General features: G+C 36.7%; 2 protein-coding genes across 2 annotated transcripts in view; one reads left to right on the forward strand and one right to left on the reverse strand.

The window, feature by feature from the left end:
- Positions 1-1,464: 1,464 nt before the first annotated feature.
- Positions 1,465-8,383, forward strand: slc38a8a (solute carrier family 38 member 8a). The gene is made up of 10 exons (XM_016287793.1): positions 1,465-1,904; positions 2,185-2,383; positions 2,510-2,666; positions 3,514-3,618; positions 3,848-3,905; positions 4,375-4,489; positions 7,095-7,242; positions 7,326-7,525; positions 7,840-7,891; positions 8,008-8,383. The coding sequence occupies exons 1-10, from the start codon at positions 1,716-1,718 to the stop codon at positions 8,102-8,104; spliced, it is 1,320 nt and encodes a 439-aa protein (XP_016143279.1). The 5' UTR covers positions 1,465-1,715; the 3' UTR covers positions 8,105-8,383.
- Positions 8,384-8,903: 520 nt separating this feature from the next.
- necab2 (N-terminal EF-hand calcium binding protein 2) overlaps positions 8,904-14,574 on the reverse strand; it is a 143,059-nt gene continuing 137,388 nt past the window's right edge. The window contains exons 11-13 of the mRNA XM_016287795.1: positions 12,807-12,884; positions 11,561-11,652; positions 8,904-10,651 (exon numbers count right to left, since the gene is read on the reverse strand). Of these exons, the coding sequence (XP_016143281.1) occupies positions 10,623-10,651; positions 11,561-11,652; positions 12,807-12,884 (199 nt within the window). The 3' untranslated portion in view covers positions 8,904-10,622. The remainder of the gene's footprint in view (positions 10,652-11,560; positions 11,653-12,806; positions 12,885-14,574) is intronic.

Below are 14,574 nucleotides of genomic sequence, written 5' to 3' on the forward strand. Positions count from 1 at the left end.
TGCTACTTTCGATGATGGATGAACCTATTTGTCCTTTGTTTGCATAAGATACATGTGCATAAGATTTATGAAGCTGTCACGGTTTGACTGTGTAGCCCACTAGTTTGTCAGAAGTAAAATATCACTTCAGGACATTTATTTGGAGGAAAGCCATATTAGACTTGGTCCATCTCAAAACAAGCATATATATGTTGTCATATATCTTTCTATCTGGTTAAAAGCATATTTAATGAAACTATAATTAAATGCACATTCTTTATTTAAAATATATAATGTTCATTCCTGTGATGCTGAATTTTCAGCATCGTTACTCCAGTCTTCAGTGTCACATGATCTTTCAGAAGTCATTGTAATATGCCGATTTAGTGCTCAAGAATCATTTCTTATTATCAGTGTTGTTGAAAATGGTTTGCTGCCTAATATTTTTGTGGAAACCATGATACACTACCATTCAAAAGTTTGGGGTAAGTAAGATTAAAAAAAGAAATAAGACATTTATGCAGCAAGTGACACTGATGATTGGCATAATGGCTGCTGAAAATTCAGATTTGTCATCACAGGATATATCTAAACATTTATTAGGCTATCTTTAATCAACATTGGAAATCATTGTTACTGCTGAAAGGGCAGGAAATATAACAAATTGAATCTCCCGAGATAAAAGCATTCTTCAGACTATCCCACACAATCATAGCCTCCCAGTAATTGAATGCTGGTGTAGAAGGGCAAAAGAAACGTCTCTTCCTCCTCATTCTAAATCGGATCAACACTGTCTGCTAAGCAGTCTTGTAGTTTCCTGAGCTTTTGCTTCAGGCCAGTGTGAAATCGACTAATTCCATTAGAAGTCATAGAGGCTTGGAAGTCTCTCTAAATCTCGGTCCTGATCCATTTTTAATGGGAAGAATGGCCTGTGAAAATGTCACCAGTCCCTTTCAGGTGACGAAACGTGATAGAAGTTAATGACATGAAGAACATGGGAACTAACCCTGACCAGTTATCTGTGCTTAAGTGGATTTCCCAAATCTCTCATAAAGGAGGTCACATGTTCCACTTGTTCCTCATATCTAGAAAGTTCCCAGCCTTGCTTGTGATTTTCTCTGCCAAGACTTGGGATCCAGAAGAGTGACAGTGAGCCTGTAGCACCAGTGCCAAACCCATATTTTCATCTTTCCACAATACTTTGTGTCATAATTTGTCTTTTGATGTACTATTTGATGCAACTTATGAGGGGGGAAATTGTTGGATATTTCAAAATATTTAGTGGGAATTTGTGAGTGAATTTAATAGCTCTGGAATCTTTTTTTAACAGTTCCCTTATAGGGAAAAAACGGCTAAACCCAGCTTAAGATGGTCTTCCAGTCTGGTCATAGCTGGTTTGCAAGCTGGTCTTGTTTAGTATTTTTATGTTATTATTATTATTATTATTTTTGAACCGTTGTTTGTTAACCTACCTACATAAAACCTACAGTTAGGATTATGAACAGCATTATCAGTGGAATATGTTTAATCTGATCAACATTGGTGTAGTGCCATTGTAAATTGCCGTACTGTTCGAACCCAAATGCTTTTCATTAAATTACTGACGAATCAAATTGGGTTCGTTTCTCCAAATCGTGGAAGAGCGTTTGATTGGCCTGAAACACCAAACTCCCACCCCTCATTCACCTGAGCTAAAGTTTGAGCTCCCTCAGAGAGAGATCCAAACAGGGACGAACATGGAGGAGCTGGCTAAAGAAAGCATCAGCTTTTTAACAAGCCCCGCTCTGGACACAAACGGACCGAAGTTGGGCTCGTTAGCAGCGGTTTTCATCATGCTGAAGTCCGCGCTGGGTGCTGGGCTTCTCATCTTTCCCTGGGCGTTTGAGAAAGCTGGAGGAATTCACTCTGCTGTCATTGTAGAAATGGCAAGTACCCTAACTCTTTGCTACAATGAAACACTGATTGTTTAAATATTTTATGGCTCAGTTAACCTGGTTTCTTCACTGTGGCTTCTACCATATCGATTTTGTGTACACTATCTATAATTAATGAATTATCTTTCCATTAAATCCAATCCAATGATCATTTGAGATAACTTTTTGTTCAGTATATGCATATTGTTAACTCTATAATGTCTGAATAACATATTTCCACTTGTTTTGATTCTGTTCATGATGTTATATGATACATTTCTGTCTTGCATAGATTTCTCTTGTGTTCCTGATCAGTGGACTTGTCATCCTGGGCTATTCGTCTTCAGTCAGTGGACAAAACACATATCAGGCTGTGGTCAGAGATGTGTGCGGTCCTGCCATAGGCAACCTCTGTGAGATATGCTATGTCTTCAACCTCTTCTTCATATCTGTTGCTTTTCTGGTCATAGTGGCCGACCAGCTTCAGAAATGTAAGCAATGTAAAGCCGTTAATGGGACTTTTTTTTTATTACTAATTGCTCATATTGTGTTTTTGTAAGTAGACATGATCCATTAGATGATCCTCACATTGATCCATCTCCATTCATTTCTCCCAGTGTGTGTCTCTATATACGAGTTAATCACAGGATTGCCAGAATCAGAGATGCCGTACTACTGGTACACAGACCAGAGATTTGCCCTGTTTCTTCTATGTCTCTTCTTCATTTTCCCTCTCTCTGTCCCGAAGGAGATCAGCATACAGAAGTATACCAGGTGAGGAACTGTATTCTGACAGTCTTTTGCTTGTTTTCTTGACTATATTGTTCAGAACAGTGTTATTATTGTTAACTAAAACTAAAACTTTTAGTCCTTTTTGGTCATTAAAATAAAGCTGAAAAAATATAAATATTACATGAAAATCTTAAAAAGGAGAAAATAAGTGAAATAAGTTTAGGTGTTAAAGTTACTAAAACTGAAATAAAAATAAATGAAAGTTAAATAGAAATAAAAAAAATTATAAATAAAAGCTAATTTAAAATATGAATAATTACTGTAATAGTATACAAATAATACATAAATAACCCTGGTTCAGTTAAGATGGCAAAGTAGGTTTGTTTTTTGAAGGTTATTGTGTTTTGTTGTATATATTTTTCTAGTTATGTTCTGCTCAAGATGTATTTCATCGGCTAGGCAATGGCGTTTACTCACTAGTCACAGTGATGTCCCATTTGTGAGCAAATTATTTTAAATTGGTTCTTTTTAGTGAATTGTGTGCAACAGTTTACAAATAATTCTTTTGAGACTTGTCAGAATGGTTTTTGGATTTGATTGGTCAAAACTGTGGGAAGCCTGTTTAGGTGGAGAGAGTTGCAGAGTAAGTGTGTAAAAAGACTGTGATTGTGCTTTCATGAATTTTATGAAGCACTTTTATTGCTTGTTTTTCATTAGGACTTTTATGGTCAATTGCTGTGGCAGTGCACAGCATTTTGAATAGCTTTCAAATGACTCTCCTCTGACTAATAAGCAAAGATTTCTTCCCCACACATCATCAAGATAGTTTGTTTAATGTCAGCAGCATTTATTTTCTCATCAATAGTCTTTGATATTTCTTTTTGCTCAGTGTTCTAGGAACTTTTGCTGCCACGTATCTCACTGTAGCCATCATTGTGAAATACCACATGAGGCCCGTCCATGAGATCAATCTGTCTCCTCTTTACAGCAGTGGGTGAGTGTGGAGTGACGGCGCTTTCAAATTTAGTCGTAAATTGTATAAAGGTTCCCAGCATCTTCAGAACCATCTTTTCCTCTTGCCGTGCCTAAACAAAACTTACTGTCATGCTGAACGAATGTTGTTGAGAATGTAATTGGCTCATTTAACTGAAAACAAAAGGTCACAGAACTTTTATCTGTGAAGATGCCTGCTTAACTATCATTCTTTTTTTATTATTATTTAGAGTAGGCTCATGGGCTTCGATGTTCAGCGTCATCCCGACTATTTGCTTTGGCTTTCAGGTGAGTTTTCATGCTTTTATTCAACATACTGCCATTTCGCATTTGAGGAAAGAGAGAGATTCTTTCACTGAATATCATCACTTCGGTCCACAAATGAGGGGGAAGCCAAATTGGTTTTGTTCTCGCTTTAATATTTAAGGTCAGGTCAAAGGCAAAGCGTGAAAAATGGTGCATCTTTGAGGTGGGTTTTATTTGTTAACACCGGGGGATTGTCAAAAATGTAATGAAAGTCCACGGGCATAGCAGAAGAGCGCTGAATTACTCTGTGTCCGCTGCCCGAGGCTGATTGATTACGAGGCGGAAATGGAGATATGAAAAAGAGCTGTGCAGCAAGGGAATCTGTGAAAAATGGGCTAGTGCAGAAAGTTAGTTATTACAAGAAAAGCTTTTTTTTGGTGTAGGAAAAGTGCGCTGGAGATCAGATGTTTGAACGCAGCTGTGCTTGTGCTGATGCTGTGTCTGTTTCTAGTGCCATGAGGCGTGCATTGCTGTCTACAGTAGTATGGAGAACAGGAAGTTGTCTCACTGGGTCTTCCTCTCTGTGGTGTCCATGTTCATCTGCCTCATCATCTACTCTCTCACTGGTCAGTAATTACGATATATTTACCGAAACTTCATATGGAATCATGCTTCATGTACATTAACAAAATTGTGTTGTGAATGCAGAATTTTACAAACCACTTTTAACAACCATTTTAATTTGTTCATTTAAAAAAATATATGTATGTGTGTGTATGTATGTATGTATGTATGTATGTGTATATATACAGTATGTGTGTATATATATATGTGTATATATATATATTTGTGAATTGTAAAGTTTTTTTTTTTGAGTAAGGATGCATTTACTAAAAGTTAGAGTAAAGACAAAAACAATTCTATTTAAAATAAATGCTTTTGAACTTTATATTTAAAGCATTCTGAATTTTTTTTACACACAAATAGCAGCACAACTGTTTTTAACATTAATAATAATGTTTTTTTCTTGAGCAACAAGTCGGCATATTAGAATGATATCTGAAGAATCATGTGACAGAACACTGGAATAATGGCTGCTGAAAATTCAGCTTTTCCATCACAGGAATTAATGACATTTTAAAACAAAGTAAAATAAAAAGAAAAGTTATTTTAAATTATTATAATATTTCTCAATATTTTTTACTATATTTTTGATCAAATAATTGCAGGTGAGCATTATAGACTTTCAAATACATAAAATCTTACCAACAGCAAACCTCTGAACAATAGTTTTTATACACACACATTTGAATCCTCTTTAAAGCAACTGAACTCAAGAGCACTTAATTGAATTTAATGGGGGGGGGGGGGGTCTTTGTGTTAACATTATACTGAACTGGTTGCTGTGCCAGTTTGGAAGGTTTAGGGTTTTATTGAAACTTGGGTTTTATATATATTGACATCAGTCCTCTTAGCTTATACTAGATCTTTTTTTTTTATTAAAGGAGACATATTATGCCCCTTTTTACAATATGTAATATAAGTCTCTGGTGTCCCCAGAATGTGTCTGTGAAGTTTCAGCTCAAAATACTCCACAGATCATTTATTATAACATTTTGAAAATGCCTACTTTGAGTGGAAGCAGAAACGCATTGTTTTGGGGCCTGTCTCTTTAAATGCAAATGAGCTACTGCTCCCCGCCCCCTTTTCGTATCTGCTAAAACATCTGTTATGGTTCTGATTATCATGTTTATTGCACTGAAATAATTTATGGGGGGGGGGGGGTTCTTTGTGTTCACATTATACTGAACTGGTTGCTGTGCCAGTTTTGAAGGTTTAGGGTTTTATTGAAACTTGGGTTTTATATATATTGACATCAGTCCTCTTAGCTTATACTAGATCTTTTTTTTTTTATTAAAGGAGACATATTATGCCCCTTTTTACAATATGTAATATAAGTCTCTGGTGTCCCCAGAATGTGTCTGTGAAGTTTCAGCTCAAAATACTCCACAGATCATTTATTATAACATTTTGAAAATGCCTACTTTGAGTGGAAGCAGAAACGCATTGTTTTGGGGCCTGTCTCTTTAAATGCAAATGAGCTACTGCTCCCCGCCCCCTTTTCGTATCTGCTAAAACATCTGTTATGGTTCTGATTATCATGTTTATTGCACTGAAATCATGCGTTTTAAACCATATAAGTTTAAACTTCATATATACGGTTTTCTGAGCGCACACGGACAGAAAGCGGCTGTCACAGCATGTGAGTACTAAACTAAGTTCTCATTCACACACAAGTTAACGTTAAAAACACACACGAGTTACAAAAACAGTCGGTTATGTCTGTGAAGGTAAACTGCTGGGAAATATTTTAGATCTGTGTGGCAGCAGCAATATACAGTAAATAAATCAATAAATCCACTGCTCTCTTGTCTCCTCTGAGGCTGGGACTCTAAATAGTGTTCTGTGCTGTTCTGTGCAGCCAAAGACAGAACAGTTAGTGTGTTTTGCTCAAACATTCGCCATGGCATTAGAACTGGTACACTGTTGTGCTTGCGAAATCAAAATGAGGTGCCATGGGTGGAAACTTAAAGATTAAGGGGCAGTAATATTATAATGAGATCCCTTTGCCACGTCACCAAGGGAGCTAAATCTGACGCTCTCGTTTTCTCAGACGCTTGCAGAAAAATACTTACCAAAACAAAGTTACTGGGTTAATCTTTTTCATGTTTCCTTGGTTGGTAGATGCACCGGGGACCTGATTATAGCACTTACCGGTAAAACCTGGAAAAGTCAGATTCTCATGATATGTCACCTTTAAGGACAGTGTAATGGTTGATTAGACATATAGTTGTTGGTAACACTCTATTTTGATAGTCCACTTTAAACATTTTACTAACTATAAGTAACTACATGTCAAATAGCAGTCCTTAGAGTATTAGTAGACTGTCTGCTTAATATCTGCTAACACTTTATTTTGATTCTCCCCAACACATTCTCCTGACTATAAGTAACTGCAAGTACGTGTCAACTTATTCTACTAACCCTAACAGTCTACTCTAATGAGAATTAGTTTGACAAGTAGTTGCAAATTAAGAAGAGTTAGTTGACTGCACTAAGTTACTTATAGTTAGTGGAATGTCTAAAGCAGACAAAATAAAGTGTGACCTATTTGTTTACTAATGAGCATATTGTTGAACAGATGAGCTGTTAACAAGGACTATTTTGTAGGAGTCTTTGGCTATCTGACGTTTGGGAAGAACGTAACTCCTGATATTCTGATGTCGTACAGTGGGGGTGATGTGGCCATGATCATTGCCAGGCTGCTGTTTGGAATCTCAATCATCACCATCTACCCCATCATTGTCTTGCTTGGAAGGTATGCAGCAAACTGTGTCTTATGGCTATTAGGAGAATAGTTTCTTGCACATACAGTATATAGATTAATTGACACGTCTGTAGATCTGTGATTCAGGATCCGCTGCTGCGGCGACGACACAAACACACAGCAGTGACAGGGTCTTATGAGAGCCGGACGCGTGTTGCCTTGACCACAGCCTGGGTCACAATCACTCTTCTCATCGCAGTGTTTGTTCCAGACATTAGCAAAGTGATCGGTGTTGTCGGAGGAGTCAGTGCTTTCTTCATCTTTATATTTCCAGGTGATTGTGTGTGTCTTCTGTTGATATATTTTACAAGGCCGCCACATGATGTGTGTTGAAATTAATACTTAGTTCATGTATATCTCATAATTTATTAACTGAAAAATGAATACATTTGTAAAGGGGATCATGTATTTTTATATTTGCATTCTGATTATAAAAAAACTAATTCTCGTTATACAATATATATATAATGGTTTCAGCTTGGTTCTCACAACACAATGTCTGCATTTTAATATAATGTGAATCTTTGATTGCTTTTATTTGTAGCATGATGTGTATATTTATATAATTTTGTATTATTTTTATTGAAGGACTTTGCCTAATATTTGTGGTGCAGTCAGAGTCAATTTCTCTTACAATGAGGTGAGTGAAGTGGGGTATAAATATTGTAGTTCTTTAGTATCCTGTATGTTTAATGGAATTCATGCTTATTCTATTACATGAACAATAAACATTTGTTTTTGTGCATTTTCCTCCAGATATCTTCTGATCACGTGGGGAATGATCACACTTTTCTGTGGTACCTATATTTTTGGCCAGAGCACTTCTGTTGCGATCATGGAACTCCTAAATTAAATTTAACACCATGACTTTTGTTTGTATGGTTTGGCATAATTTTATACATTGCATGTATGGAATAATTCCTTAAAAATGGAGATTGTTGTACAAATGTACAATCAGCTTTGTGTGAAATACCTCAGACAAACATGTCATGTAAATCTGAACTATTTATATATTGTCACGCAATGTTCTGCAATTTTAATGGCAAATTTCATGTTGGGATAGATGTGAGCTTTACTATAATTACAGGGATAGTTCATCCAAAAATGAAAATTCTGTAATTTACTCACCCTCATGTCATTCCAAACCCATAAGACCTTCGTTCATCTTCAGAACACAAATTAAACTTTTTTTTTTTTGATGAAATCTGAGTTTTCTGACCCTGCATAGACAGCAACACAACTGACCCGTTCAAGGCCCAGAAACATAGTAAGGATCATTAAACATCACTAAAATAGTCCATGTGACTATCTGTGGTTCAAACATATTATGAAGCTATGAGAATACCTTTTGTGCGCAAAGAAAACAAAAATAACAACTTTATTCAACAATTTCTTCTCTTCCGTGTCAGTCTTCAACGTGCATTCACGAGAGTACCATGCACCACAAAAGCATCATCGTAGCTTCATAAAATTAAGGTTGAACCACTGATGTCACATGGGCTATTTTAATGATGTCCTTAAAACCTTTCTGGGCCTTGAACATTGTAGTTGCGTTGCTGTCTATGCAGGGTCAGAAAGCTCTCGGATTTCATCAAAAATATTTTAATTTGTGTTCCGAAGATGAATGTAGGTCTTACGGGTTTGGACCGACGTGAGGGTGAGTAATTTTTGGGTGAACTATGCCTTTATATTTAGACTATTCTTTAGATTTGATTGGAAACACTTTTGTACACTTAAGCAAATTTGTAAATTAATAAATAATATTTTATATAAATTGTCTTAGAATAATTGAATGTGACAATGTAAAAATATTCATCTAAATTAATTTTGACACCCAATGACTGAAAAAAAATGCTGAAAATGCAACGACAGATCCTTTTTCAGTACTTTATTGAATAGCAGCACTCTACATAATCTAGAATTTTAACAAATTTCAGACGAATATAATACTTTGCATCCCTGCAATAACTCTCTACACTCACTTATAAGAGAGAAAGCCAGTATACGGAAACATACATGGGTATAAGAAGTAGTATTTCATCAAACAATGCCATTAAAAGTGACTGCTCATATAGTAAGGTTTATTCATTTCATATATATAGAGTTTTGCTTTGTTCCGTTCCTGGAGTAATATAAAAGAAAATAAGAAATGCACAAAATCCATTTAAAGTAGCATAGCTAAATTCTACGGCAAATCATTTACTAGACATTAATTTGTAACATGCACTCACTGTGAGGGATAAACAAACCAAACAGAAGGCAGGATTGGTGGTAAAGCAAACGGAAAGGAACGCTGCAGTTTGGGCCGTGTTGGTTTTGAGTTGTTTACACATTGAGCCAACCAGAAATTCACACAAATACAACAGCCTTTGAGTTACTGATCAACAAATGTGAGATGTGAAAATCTGACCTACTTTGAAAAATCCTTTTTGCTTGTGCTGAGAAATGACATGATTTTATGCCAAATGTTCAATTATAGAGAAGCAATAAAACTGATGGAATAATAATTTAATGCCACCCTCTAACTCTACGCACTCTTTCTAGATCCATATATTATCTTTAAAAAATGATCAACATAAAATATTCAATGTAATTTTGTTATTACTCAGGATATTCTCTCCTCTCTATCAGCGAATCTCACTTACATAAGCATTTCATCTATACTTCAGGTACATTGTGCTTTTGGACCAGATGTTTATTTGGTGTGTTGTAAATGTAGGCCCTTTGACTGGGAGAATGCGTCATGCTCATGTATTGACAAAAGTACCAGTCTCTCTGCATGGCTCAGTGCGTTACACAAATGTGTCATGAAGATACAGTTCAAAGCACTTATAGTTATAACACCAACCTATAACTAGTATCAAATGACCATTACAGAAATGCTATTGTCCATGGACGGCTGTAGAAATACTTTGCTGCACAGTTTTTGTCTTCTCAGAAGTTGTACCACAGGGAACTGTTTGCAAAGCAGCGGATGCATGTTTGAATGGGGATGAAATATTAATCAGCCTCATTTAGTTAGAAGAGACTGTTTATGTAAGTTGATATTTCAAATGCTAATGTGAATCAACCAGGTGAGGGTCCCAAACGCTCTGGGGACTTTTAATGTCGTTTCTGTATGTTGCAGTGGAGGGTGAAGAGGGAAACGATACTGTGTCTGGTGTCTGCAGCCGACACTACATTTGGCTCAATATCAAATGGATACTGTGTAAACAAGTAATTACAAAAGAGGAGACAGAGTGGGGAGAGCGCAGAGAGAAAGGGGGGTAGTTAAGATAGCAGGGACTGTGATAGAGAGGGAGGAAGAGGAGAAGAAGAGAAGGTTTTCAGGCATAAGGCGGGAACGTTCCACCCGCAGACTGGCTCGCTTCTCAGTCCCTGTTCAAGCTGCACCAGGCGGCTAGAAAGAGAGAGGCAGTCAGTGTCATTATTACAGAGAAACAAGCGTTTACAACAGATGTTTAATGCCTCAACTTTCTGTCTTAAGTTTATACAAATATGTCAACTGACATTAGACAAATTGTTTCTGTTGTGGTTATGCAAAACGGCACCACAAGGCTGTTGATATCACTTCACATCTAAAGAGTGAATAAGATGAAGTGTTTTCATTATGCCATGGAGTATCAGAATGTGTGATGGAGAATCAAAGCAAGTCTTTTACTAAAAAAAGGGGGGGGGGGGAATCGGATGTTTTGCTCGTATTGTAATAGACAATGCTGAACAGATGAAATACATACAAATTCAAGTAATTATTAATATAGATTATTGCAACTGAGCTATTGAGATTTATTGCAATATTCATTACTTTTATTATTAAATTAAGAGAATCTTCAATATGTGATATTTTGAACAGTTTTAGTTTTTGAACAGCTTCTTCTAAAATGTTATAAATTAAATATATGATTATAAATAATATAAAAAAAACATATATTCGGTTAAATTTTTTGGTACCATACAGCCCACTCCTATGTTTTAATTATACAAAGAGAGAGATGGTGTTATAGGCCACTCCTATTTACAACTATGCAGGATAATTACATTGTATATTTTGCACAAGCTGTCTCCTGACATACAGCTGAAATAAGCTTGCGAGAGTTTGGACTTCAAAAGGTATTAATGCAGAGAATGTCAGAGGACGGGCATGCTGAAAATGAGAGTAATCCTGTAGGGCAGGTAGGAATACATAATGGCTGTGAAACGTAAGGACATCACCCCCGCAGACTACACAAGACACAGAAAAGTAGCATCAAAGGCTGGTTTGGCACCAATGCCCAAAGCAGCCCCTACAGTTGGCAGCAGTGGAACGCACCAGGCACAGCGACAGCAGACACAGCCTCGGGCTGGCACAGAGTATCCACTTTCACATGCTGGAAAGCCTTGCAAGCTGCAGTCTGAAGGTGCCTGAGAGAGAAACAGAGAAGGTTAGAAAAGGAGCAAAACAAATCAGCCCTCTAATTTCTTGAGATGCACAGTCGCAGCAATAACATTGTTAATGTATCAGATTTTTTATCCAAGTGGATTTTAAATATAACTTAAAAAACAAACACCTCTGATAATTTAGTTTAACAAGAACATTATAAAGCCCAGTCATTGTATAAAAAACTGTTTTTGTGTGGTCACGTTAAATTTCAGCAAGATTTTTAGGATAGAAAATCCAAATAGTGTGGAGATGTGTGAACAACACAGAAGTAACTTTCAAACTAAGCAGCTTCCTGTTGGTCAGTGTGGTGAATTTGCGTGACCAACTTAAACACAAGCAAAATCTGCAAGTTAAACTTTTTTGCCTTCATGTGAAACACTTAATCGCACAGACTGCTATGAAAATGACTTCACCAGTGAAGTTCTGCCAGGAAACGGTAAATGTGACCGCACAGTTGGTTAGACAAATGGTCATTTGTCTAACCACCTTCATGTCACTTGCAACTCGTGACCCCAATGAAACACAAATGTGCTTGGGAGTTATCAAAATGTCAAAGCTGCTCTTTTCCATGCAACAAAAAAGCATCAAGTTCAGTTGCAACTGAAAAAGACAAAAAATACAGGCCAATATGTTAGGTCAGGATTTTAATCTGGCTCCCTATACATACCAATTGAAACTATATACAAAACACATTTTGCGCTTGAACGAAAATGAACCGAACTTCAAAGTAAAAGTTTGTTTTCATGTTTTGTCTCAAGATAATTCAGGTGCTAATAGCAATCAAGATGAGCAGAGTTTAGAGAAATAAATCCTGAGTCACGGTTGAGGCTAAGGGATACAGCTACGGCCAGAAGTGATGCAAAATCTCGCCGGATGGAAAGGAAGAAAGTGAAAGAAAACATAAAAAATTTATCAAATGGACAGAAAAGAAGACAACTAGCAAACTAATCAGCCTAAATTGTGGCAAAGTCCTGTGATCCAAAATCTCTTAAAATCTTGCCGGATGGCCAGGAAAAAATGAAACAGACAGTGAAGAAGACAACTAGTGAACTAGATTTTGCAAGACTAGTATCCCTCCTGGCCGTAGCTGTATCCCTTCTAACCACAACACAGGAGGAAAGGTGTTTTACTGTACCTCTTCCATTCCTCCTCTCCGTCCCAGAACTCATACACCACAAAGGAAAGGCCGTCAGGCAGCCGCACAGCCGTCACACTGGACAGAGATGAACAGAAGAACAAAAGTGAAAAAACACTACAAAATTTCACTAAATTTTCATGAACAGTGATTCAGCAGGCTGATGGAAAACACTGTAAATCTTACAGAAAAAAACATCTATTTAAAAAGCAGAAAAGGTAAACAGAACAATAATTATCCAATGTACTGTATGACCCTCCACTTGATGGCAGTACCTCCTCACAATTCCTGTTCTGCTTTTTTATTGCCTAAAGGGCTGCCGCTGTAGCAATGATTAGCATTAGCTCAATAAATCAACAGAAGTCTAAACATCAGCCAGTTCAGACAATCCCCACACACTCCTCAAACTTTCATTAGAGGCAGCAAAACTGCAGCTAGTAGCTTTTTTAGTGCTTTCTGGATGGGGAAATGATTCAAGCTTTACTTAATCTTAGGTCGCCTACATGTTAGTGATCCTATCAGGTCATGTCTCCAGCAGCTGTAGCTGCTTAAAGTCAATGCTAATTGTTTTTGCTATCCATTTCTGTAATTTGATGTATTTTAAGATAGAAACAAGATATTCAATAAGAACAAATATAGGACAAGAATGATTTGGATGGTGAAAAGTGGGTGTTACATACCAGAATGCAGACTAAATGTGAGCTATTTGACTTTAATTAACATTACCCTTGCTCCAATGAATCTTTCACAGACTGTGCATTAAGACAGTAAATAGGTTCAATTTTGATTTCATTTTGACTTTAGTAACTGTACAGGTGTGTTATTGTTGTATTGCAAGCCAGTCAGTGGCTTGGTGTTATTGAGTTATAAGAGTTTATTTAAATGAAATGAGTGGTTGTAAAAAATGAAACAGAATTTCAATCACTGTTCAACTGACTTCAGCATCCTCGAAAAAAGGAAACTAAATATTTCACAAACAGAACATGATAATAGAGTAATAGAGAGGAGGAAAGTTGAAAGAAAGAAGGCAGATAAAAGGGAGGCTACAGATGACAGTAAAGCAGAAATTGGGTCTTTGCAGAAGCTTGCAGATGTTCTCACTGATCAATTATTCACTAGTCTGATGTGAATCATGACGGCAGTACAAAATGCTGCCACACAAAGCCCTCTCTCAGAGAACAGACTCGGGGAGCTTCCTTGAGAAACACTACAAAGGACCTATTTTAACTCACTGTTCTTACATTAATATTTCATCCTGTGGGGCTGAAAAAATGCTCTCAGTCATTGCCTGACCAAAAATTTCAAAAGGAAGTAACTACCTTTTAAAAGTTTGGGGTCAGTAAGACTTGTTTTAATGTTTTTGAAAAAGGTCTGTGATGGCAAAGCTGATTTTGTGCTCAATTAACATTTCTGTGAGTCACTGTTGAAAACCTTTGTGCTTTCTTACATTAATATTTCATCCTGTGGGGCTGAAAAAATGCTCTCAGTCATTGCCTGACCAAAAATTTCAAAAGGAAGTAACTACCTTTTAAACGTTTGGGGTCAGTAAGACTTGTTTTAATGTTTTTGAAAAAGGTCTGTGATGGCAAAGCTGATTTTGTGCTCAATTAACATTTCTGTGAGTCACTGTTGAAAACCTTTGTGCTGCTTAATGTGTTTTGTGGAAACCGAAAAAAATGTTCCCCCCTGGATTCTCAGGATTCAATGTATAAGCCTTTACTGGCACTTTTGATCAGTTTATTGCATACTTGCTGAAAAATTTAAGTAT

Source organism: Sinocyclocheilus grahami, unplaced genomic scaffold (assembly GCF_001515645.1).
Source record: "Sinocyclocheilus grahami isolate Dianchi unplaced genomic scaffold, SAMN03320097.WGS_v1.1 scaffold225.1, whole genome shotgun sequence".
Lineage (NCBI taxonomy): Eukaryota > Metazoa > Chordata > Actinopteri > Cypriniformes > Cyprinidae > Sinocyclocheilus > Sinocyclocheilus grahami.